A 9,844-nucleotide genomic window follows, 5' to 3' on the forward strand; every position below is an offset into this window, starting at 1 on the left:
TTGACCATGTGTGAATGAGAGAAAATCCAAAATAAATTCAAGCTCATAATTCTTGTTTTTAAAGTCATTAAAGATGCATGCTGCACAGTCATTTAACTGGAAAAGCAACAGTTCAAAGAAGTCACTAAAAGACCCAAATTACCACGACATTTATGCCCATGACGAGTGCCTGTAAACTTTAGCAGCAGTGTGCTCACTGATGTGTTTTTAATGACAGTGCAGATCTGTGGCTTTTATTTATTTTTTTAATCCAATTTTGAACTTCCAAGTTGGACTAAATAATTTCCTTGAAAACTGTGATCACTGAATTCAGCTGCAGCTCCATCACTTCCCTCTCTCATACCTCACGTCCTTTTATCTTGCGCCTGCCGCCGACCTGTTGACCTTTAGCACAAAGCGCAGCAGAAATCCTCCTTTGAAGAGAAAGCCAGGGAGGAGGTATGGAGCACAAGGCCGGGGAGGTGGGGTGGTTGGAGGGTGGGGGATCTGTGGTGGTTTTTGGAGATGTCGGGTCGCTTCCCTGCCGCCTCTTTGGCTCACTGCCACACTGCCAAGTGCCCGAAGCTTCTAAGGCACGTCCTGCCTTTTAATCAGAGGATGAAAAGATGGTGATGGGAGGGCGTGGCTCGGGGTGAACTTGGCAAAAGGTTCAAATGAGTCCGAGGAGCGTGGAGACACCACTGAGCCAATCGCTCTTTTTGAAATGTTTGATCTGGCATGGTTAAGGGTTTGTGGAGGGGTGCAGGGTTTCTGCACTCTGCCAGAAAAGGAAGGAAGAGAAGTTTTAAACACTGACATTCAAAGAGTGTCTTAGTTTTAGCAAGGAGAGGAGAGGTGCTCGGATGGAGCCCTCTGGATAATTTCAAGACCTCATGGATGATTCTGACTCTTAAAGAATAAAATCAAATCAGAGAAGATATGTTCTATAAGTGCCGAAGTTCAAGTACAGGCTAAAGGGACCTTTTTAGATTACTTCATCCACAAGACCCAGGATTTAAACTTTCTTTTTTATTCCATAGGAGATCCCCCTGTCTGAGATCCTGCAGGTGGAGCCGGCGCAAGACTTTGGCAGACTGCCTCAGGGTAGCAACCCACACTGCTTTGAGATCATCACGGGCAGCATGGTGTACTACGTCGGGGAGGACAACGGTGGCCTCTACCACAACCCAGCTTTGGCAGCATCTGGCGTGGGACGGGATGTAGGGCAGAGTTGGGAGAAAGCCATCCGGCAGGCGCTGATGCCCGTCACACCCAAGGCTAGCGTCGGCACGGGGCCAGGCCAGGGGAAGGATCACAGTGAGTGACGGACCCTCTTTAGTCTTTGGTCCTGTTCTTGGTTTTGCCTGTTCCTTCTGTACCTTCAGCAGGAAATTCAGTTTTGTGTAAAAAAAATACGGATGTGACCGCTGTGTCTGAAAAGCCAATGTAGAAGTTAATAGCCAAAAAACAAACAAACAAACAAACCCCCCCAAAAAAGTCCAGTCATTTTCTTTTCAAGCTCTCAATACTACCATGAACTGAATGGCTAAATAAATATAGAAGTGTCATAAACCTGCATTTATTCTAACGGCCAGCAGGGGGCGGTGGGTCTTGCTGCAATGGAACATTCTCGTTTTTTTTAACTATGACTTCAGTAGATATGTTATGCTATCTGCAGGTCATACTGAAAAAAACAAACTAGGAATTCATTTTGTGAAGTATTGTCATTTCTAAGGTCAAAAATTGAGATTTAACCCGTGACTTATCAGACACAACTCAAAACACCAAGATGGCGACCGTGACAGTGTTTAGTTTGAGGCTTTTCAAACCAAGATCATGGTGGCTACACCAGTCTTTCTTTTACTCTCTCTGTGGTTTACAAGCGTGTAAAAAGACAAAAACAGAATATTTGAGGAATTAGTCTTGCATTTATTCATGTTACATAAGACCCAACCTCTTGAGGAATGGCAACCAATCAAAAAAGTGAACCCAATAACATGACACTCATATTGGCTTGTTCATTCCAGCTAAATTAAATGATTGAAAATGAGAAAGCACCGTCAGTTCTCTTGCAAGATTTAATGGTCCATTGGCTCCCCAATGTGATAAAGTCGTTCCGTACAGTCAGAAACATTCCCAAAGCGTAATGGTTCCACCTCCATGCTTGACTGCGGGAATGTGTTACTGATGGTCTTCTTGGTGCCTTCAGGTCATTAACAAGCTTCTCCTGCGAGGCAAGCTCTTGTTTGGAGCTAAAGCACGAGGGTGACTGATGGTCATTTTAGATTTCTTTCATTTCCCATTTATCACCTTCTCACTGAGCTTCGTGTTGCTCGTCTTGTAGTCTGTTCTAGTCTTGTTCTTTGACATCTCGTTGCTCTTGTCCGTAGTGGTGGAGAGGCTGGAATGTTTGAAACCGGTTCTTTAGCGAGGTGTGCTTTATACACAACAAGGAGAGATCAGGAGTATCTGTAATTGATTAACTAACTCTAATCTGCGTGCCCATTTGGCTCACAGCCAGTCTGTGGAAGCAGGAACTCTAGCTGGGTTACAGATCAAATACATACTCAATGACACAAATCAATTTAACTTTTATGTAATGTGTTCTTTCTGGATTTTTGGTTGATACTCTGTTTCTCTCTGTTTAAATGAAACTATTGTAAAAATCAGAAACTGTTCATTTGTTTGTAAATGAACAAACTTACAAATTCAGCAGGAGATAAATTATTTCCCCCATTGTATGTATACTTATAGACATATTTTTAAACCTGTGGATATTTCCACTGATGGATTGCATCTACTTTTGTTGTACATGTAGTAGAAAAGCGTTGTTATGGTTTGTTCTACCTCTGACGAGCTTTCTGTGTCAGTTTGTATATTTTTAGAAAGATGGAATATCTTTCTAAATTTTATCTTTATGTAATAAAAGGCAGATGTTTGATAATGGAGGCACACCCAGTGAGGTTCATGCAGACTATATTAATGCCCATCTTTGCCCTTTGATACAGTAATGGAGTCGCTTCTGAAATCAGATTAGACTTTTTATGCTTTAATGGACGTGCGTTTGTTTGTTCGCCTGCGAAAAGCTTCCAAATATTGTTTTAGGAGGCCACCGTTACACAACACACACAAACACGCGCAGACACACGCCGTCTGCTGGCATTTTAACATGATTGAAGGGATTTCAGAGGATTTTCCGCTTCATCTCAGCTCCGATCCATCTCAGGTTAAACTGTCTCTTTGTCTGAAAATAAGAGTCTTAAGTTTCATCCTTTAAATTAGAGCACCTAAATGCACCTCGTGGAATTAAAGTAAAAGAGCATTAGCTGTTATTGAGCACAGTTGGTGTGTTATAAAAGTGCGGCGCTTCAGGGGACGCAGTCAGCAGTGGCGTTTTCCACTTGTTGAGTAATTAACGCGGAGCTTCAATTTCCTCCTGAAAATGGATGTTTTGTTTTTGAAATCATGGCATCAATAAGTTAATGCACCGGTGATGTAACACCACTTTTTGTTTTATTACCTCATAGACACACAGACCGCCACTGGACCTTTATAGTCATGTATAACCGAGGGAAATCCACCCCCACGCAAAAGAAAAAAAGGAAAGAAATGACACTGCTCTGCTGCAGATCCATTAGTGTCAAAGTTATATAAATGGAAGCAATCAGCAGGCATGCAAACACTGGTGCTGCGTTTACAGGTCGTGTGGTGTTCTGTGGAGATTATTGAAGCATTTAAAGACTTCATGTGATGTTATCCTTCTTTTTTTCCAGTGGTCCAACCGTTTTATTGTTGTTATTGTACTGTTATGAAATGTTATTCTATCTGACAAATTCTATCTACGCGACATAAACTTGCAGTGGTCGGGGTTTGTCTTTGTTAGGGAACAGCAGTAATCGCACAGGTTTAGACAGGAAGAAGCATTTCGTCAATTTAAAAGAGTCAGTATTTACAGAAAGAACCGTTTTTTCATGTCTGATCCATCCCTGCGGTCAAAGGTGATCACAGTGTAGGGGCTCTTGGTTATCTACCTGTTTTTTGTTTTTGTTTTTTAAATATTGATTATAGATTCATGATCGGATTAAGCTCTTGGGAATTTCCACTCCATGGATCCAAAATGTTAACTTGATGTTCTCACTTTTGCCTTGTGACGCTCCATCTTCCTGGAAAATGCAGATTGCCAACAAATTGCTCCTGGATCGCTTTCATGTGGCTCATTTCATGGAAACTCAGCAACCTGACCCCCTCAGAATCAGCTGTTTTTGTGCAATAACTTTAATATATTTGATAAAAACATGCTATTGGTTTATTAGTTTATTCTCAGGTGAGTCTCTAAATCTAAAGACAAAATCACAAACCAACATTTGCACTTTGTATGTTTGATCTGATACGTCACTGGAGGAAATGTCACAAGGTGTACAGGAGTGCAGTCCTAAGAATGTTTCGGATGCGCAAACTCCCAGGCCTCTAGTGAAAGAATTGCATCCCTGGGTCAAAATTCCTCAGCACTCTTTGCATATGTGTGCTTCCCACTTCGATAAACCTACATCAGCTCTGCATGGTGACCTAAATATCAACAGGCTGCCTATCTACATCAGACTGCAGGTATTGATCGCAGAGGGGTGACCCGATCAAACCCCGGGCAGCGATCCGAAATCGATGTCAGCTCATCAGTTTTCTTTGCACAGAACGCGCCGTCGGCTTTCAGTGTCAGCCCGAATTAATGCTCCCATCACATGAAAGGAGGAGACAGGAAACAGAGGCTTTTATTCTTGTGAGATCTGGAAAACGATTTGGAGATCGTTGTCGCAGCTGGAAACGAAACGTCGTCAGGGCTCTTTTTGTCGTACAGTGTACAAAGAAATCCACATGTTTGATCCCAGCTGGAAATCTCCCGTCACCTCTGTCTTTGATAAACAAGGAAATGTTGGAAATGAGATTTTAATGATTTGGAGGTTGGGGGGAAAAAAACACGTGTTTGCTGTAAGTGAAGGGGGTTAAATACCTGCAGATTTCACCTTTTTTTTTTAATATATATAAATATGTATATGTATTTTATTTTGTGTCTTCTCAGAGGAACTGTCTATCAGCATATCAGTGTCCAACTCCCAGATACAAGAAAATGTGGTAAGCCATCACACACAAGCAGATTTTTTTTTCCTCTTTATTTCAGATTTGTCCGTACACAGTTAAGGATGTTCTCACAGTCTGAGGTGCTCTAATCTGTCTTGTTCAGGATATCAGCTCAGTGTATCAGATCTTTGCTGACGAGGTCCTCGGCTCGGGACAGTTTGGGATCGTTTATGGAGGTGAGAGGTCGTGTTAAAATGAGACATATTTTATATGCATTACAGGCAATTACAAACAATCAAATTGATCTCTTTTCTCATCTTCTGCAGGTAAACACAGAAAGACCGGCAGAGACGTGGCGATCAAAATCATCGACAAAATGCGGTTTCCTACTAAGCAGGAGAGCCAGCTGAGGAACGAGGTGGCCATACTTCAGGTGAGACGTGGCGAGCTTTATCAATTTAATGTGAGATTAAGTTAGAGCTGTACAATCAATCAAATTTTAATCTCACAATCTCGGCTTCCCACGATGAATGCAGTGATCAAACAATATTTAAGATGTAATCGAGCATCATGTGTGAGGAATCCTTTTTATAGTTTTAAAAAATGGATAACATCTTTACAAAACTGTTAATTACTTCATTAGATTGCTCCAGTTAGAATCTAGTTTTCACAGATTGTCTCCTATGTGTGACAGAACCTCCACCATCCGGGGATTGTTAACCTGGAGTGCATGTTTGAGACGCCCGAGCAGGTGTTTGTGGTCATGGAGAAGCTTCACGGCGACATGCTGGAGATGATTTTATCCAGCGAGAAGAGCCGGCTACCCGAACGGCTCACCAAGTTCCTGGTTACACAGGTGAGAACGTGAAAGCTCAGGCGGAAGGAGACACTTTTTTGTCTGTTTTCTTAGGCAGGGTTTATGTGGATGTCTGATAGGACTCTGATAGGAGTCATTCAGTTTGTGACTGTTGGGTCTGCAGATCCTGGTAGCCCTGAGGCATCTTCACTTCAAGAACATCGTCCACTGTGATCTGAAGCCTGAGAACGTCCTGCTGGCCTCTGCAGAGCCGTTTCCTCAGGTTAGTACAAATGCACTTTCCCACACTGAGGCAGCTCACCCAGGTGTTGCAATTGGTTGGAACTTGGTTGCTATTGCGCTGGTCCTTGATGTCATTCAGCTGCTTTCCAGGGAGCCTTGTCTTTGGGTCTGACAGTACTCCACACCAGTGCACTGCAGACCACAAGAACCAGAAGTTTTCATAGTACCGATCTCACCAAGGGTCCAGAGCAGAACGATAGTCGCCGCCACAGCTACCTTCTGTTTAATTATAAATTAGAAGGACGAGGAACTCACGGGAGAGCCAGTGGATTAATGCTGCATTTTTCCCCCCTCTCAACCAGGTGAAGCTCTGCGACTTTGGTTTCGCTCGTATCATCGGGGAGAAGTCGTTCCGCCGCTCAGTGGTTGGCACTCCGGCCTACTTGGCGCCCGAGGTGCTCCGCAGCAAAGGCTACAACCGATCTCTGGACATGTGGTCGGTCGGCGTCATCGTCTACGTCAGTCTGAGCGGGACGTTTCCCTTCAATGAGGACGAGGACATCAATGACCAGATCCAGAATGCCGCCTTCATGTACCCAGCCAACCCCTGGAAGGAGATCTCAGAAGAGGGTAAGGGAACATCTGGACTTGGGTTCATTCATGTTCACATTTGTAACAGTTTGTGTGTTTTAACGCCACTTGACTATTCTTCTCCGACAGCCAAAGACCTGATTAATAACCTGCTGCAGGTGAAGATGAGGAAGCGCTACAGCGTGGACAAGTCGCTGAGCCACCCCTGGCTGCAGGTAACCAAACTGCTTTCCTTAGAAGAGTCTGCAGTATCGCATGAGCGTTATTAAAGTAAATAAAGATTTAATAATGACAATAATAATAATAATAATAATAATAAATTTTATTTATGAGCGCCTTTCAAGTCACCCAAGGACACTTTACAATAAGATAAAACACTTAGTAAAACAATGGCAGAATAAGAACAATAAAATAAAAGCACAAGATAAAATGAACAAACAGTGGATTCACAGTGAATATGCAGTACTTAATGAAAGTAAAACATTTATTCCCCCCTTTAGGAAAAAATGTAATGAGGTCATAGAGCAAGAAGGGCCAAGGCTGGTTTCTCATTCACTAGTCTTTGTGTAACCACAGGAGTCGCCCCCTGCTGGCCATTAGAATGAATGCAGATTCACGTTGGCTTCATATTTATGTTTTCGACTTGGAAGCTGTGTCCATCTTTTGTGTACAGTCTGTGATGCAGGACATAAAGTTATTATTTTAACTCTGTTTTTGAATGATCAAATCATACCTTAAATCACTGATTTAAAGGGACAGTTGACCTCTATATCAAATATACAACAATAGATTTTCTCAGGCTTATAGACATGCTTCTTAGCAGATTTCCACAGCCAAGGGGCAACCAATCAGAAGAAAGTTGGCTTAATAGGGGGGAGGAGCTAAAATGGCTTGTTTCAAATGGAGGATGAACTGGTCCAGTCTAACATAAATAAGGATTATTTTGAGCAATGAATCATGCAAAGCTCCTGTAGCAGTCAAAGATGGAGTGAAAGCTGAGCATAAAAAAAGTGTTTAATGTTGTCATTGTCGTCCAGGACTACCAGACCTGGCTGGACCTCAGGGAGTTCGAGACACGGCGAGGTGAGCGATACATCACTCACGAAAGCGACGATGCCCGATGGGAGGAATACGCTGACGAGAGAGGCTTGCACTACCCCAAACACTTCATCATGTCGCCCAACCTGGATGACATGGAGGAGGACCCCTAGAGGCCTTGGCCATGTTGACTTTTCTTAAGAGGGTTAGCCTCAAACCCGGGAAACTGTTGACAGAAGCGCCACTGTGTAGGCCGCAGGCTTTCCCCCATGACGGCGTGTGATGACCCATGAGGACACGCTGATCAGGCAGCTCACTGCAGCGATAATTCAGGTCCAGAGAATTAAAACTTTTCAAATATTTTATCTTTTTCCAGTTTCTTTTTCGTTTCTACAAAGCCATAAACAAACGGACGCTAAGAGCCGAAACACGGAAGCATCGTGTTTTTTCTCCCCAGAATTCAACTTGGGGCTTCAACATACGTCAGCACTGCCAGCGGAGTCGTGGAAGGGCTAATCCAAAACCAGACTCAACTCACTTTTTCAGCTCGATAGCACAGTTTTAGCAGGTGGCCGTTACATTGTAGTTCTAAAAAGCTGTGTAGATGTCAATGTCGTCTTTTGTGACTAACTGGAACTCACGAGAAACAAGCGCTCTCTCCCGACTGTAGTTTTTGTTCTTGTTGGGATGTCTTTGCACTATTGGGAAATTTTTTTTTCACGAGAATTTCACTGTCAGTAAGTCTCAGTTTGATCATCTGCAAAAGTTTGAAGCCATCTTAGCCTCCCTCGAGGCTGCAATTACAATCTTAAAATTAGAAAATGAATGTTGGCCAAATAGTCAACCAAACATTTATTCAATGCAGATTAAATTACTTTTATCTGACTAGTTTTGAGAACAGATTTGGCCTTTAAAGCATCAAAACAATATCAATGCTATGTTCCAAGACTGCAGTTCCTCTAATGGTCACTTGAGGCTGGCCCTGCGTCTAACAATGCTTCTTAAGTATGAAGTTTATTTAATGAACACTTCCTGGACTCAAATAAGAAATATTTTTTATGTACCATTAATTATTAGTAGAGTTGGTTAGTTTTTCTATTTAAAGAAACTCTTTTGCTAACAGACTTATTTTAGCTGGTGACAGATGCGGACGTTATATTCAAGTTAAGTGGGACATACATCACTGTCTCCGACCTGTAATAATGTGGCTGTATGGCAGAAACTTTTGCAGAGGAACAAACGTGAGTTATTTTCAGAAACTCTGGAAGAGCTGAGAAGAATCGAGCTGCTATTGTCTCCTTTGTCTTTCTGAACTCTAACGTGTTCGTCAATCCCGATCTGACTCCAGCCTGAGAATTTATTTCACATGTTTTATATTTTTGCAAGAAATGTTTTGTCATGTGGATGAAAATATTAAAGATGAACGGCAAAATGCGGGTGAGTCGTCATTGTTGTTCCTGTGCCAGTCGTCTTCTAGACGAGGCTCCAGCACTGTGGAAAAAACAGGCGGACGTCTTCACAGGTCTTGACTTACTCCATAGAGTTTGAGTTTTTCTGGCATTTGCTTTGCGCACTCTCAAGACAAAAACTTTGCCTTTATTTATCAGTCATAGGAAGTGATTTAAACCCTTCATTGGGCACCAGCAGTGTTTTACTCGAGGACTACTTGCACTCTTGTCACACTTCGACAGCCTATCCAAGTTTGCATGTTCTCCCTGTGCCTGTGTGCGCTCTCAGACTTCCTCTCACAGTCCAAAGACATGCGTGTTAGGTTTACTGATTGCTCTGACTGACTGTAGGTTAGTCCTGTGATTAACTAATGACCTGGACAGGTGTTCCACGTCTCACCCTGTGACAGCTGAAACCTTGTGACCCTGCACACATAGATGAAACTGATGGAAACAAATTATGTGGGCAAAATGTTTTTAAAAAAATCTGATTATTTGGGCTTTTTTTGTTTGTTTGTTTTTTTGTTTTTATTTTGAAAAATTGTAGTGTGGGTTTAATAATTGACCATAATTATGGTGGGTGAGAGGCGGGGTACACTCTGGACAGGTCACAGGCCTAACACACAGAGGGACTGACCGCCATTCAAACCAACTTAGAATCACCAAGTGATCTAAC

The 9,844-nt window shown here is 42.6% G+C and overlaps 1 protein-coding gene across 3 annotated transcripts in view; it reads left to right on the forward strand.

The window, feature by feature from the left end:
* The window catches only part of LOC113037457 (serine/threonine-protein kinase D3), a 56,830-nt gene extending 47,676 nt beyond the window's left edge, over window positions 1-9,154 (forward strand). For 2 of the 3 annotated variants that reach the window (XM_026194544.2, XM_026194545.2), the window contains exons 11-18: window positions 1,020-1,296; window positions 5,054-5,106; window positions 5,216-5,288; window positions 5,379-5,485; window positions 5,747-5,908; window positions 6,033-6,131; window positions 6,454-6,897; window positions 7,720-9,154. In XM_026194544.2, the coding sequence (XP_026050329.1) occupies window positions 1,020-1,296; window positions 5,054-5,106; window positions 5,216-5,288; window positions 5,379-5,485; window positions 5,747-5,908; window positions 6,033-6,131; window positions 6,454-6,897; window positions 7,720-7,893 (1,389 nt within the window). In that variant the 3' untranslated portion in view covers window positions 7,894-9,154. The remainder of the gene's footprint in view (window positions 1-1,019; window positions 1,297-5,053; window positions 5,107-5,215; window positions 5,289-5,378; window positions 5,486-5,746; window positions 5,909-6,032; window positions 6,132-6,453; window positions 6,898-7,719) is intronic. The other variant, XM_026194546.2, reaches the window with a different exon arrangement.
* The last annotated feature ends 690 nt before the right edge of the window (window positions 9,155-9,844 follow it).

The sequence above is a fragment of the Astatotilapia calliptera genome, chromosome 15 (genome assembly GCF_964374335.1).
Source record: "Astatotilapia calliptera chromosome 15, fAstCal68.1, whole genome shotgun sequence".
In the NCBI taxonomy this organism is placed as follows: Eukaryota; Metazoa; Chordata; class Actinopteri; order Cichliformes; family Cichlidae; genus Astatotilapia; species Astatotilapia calliptera.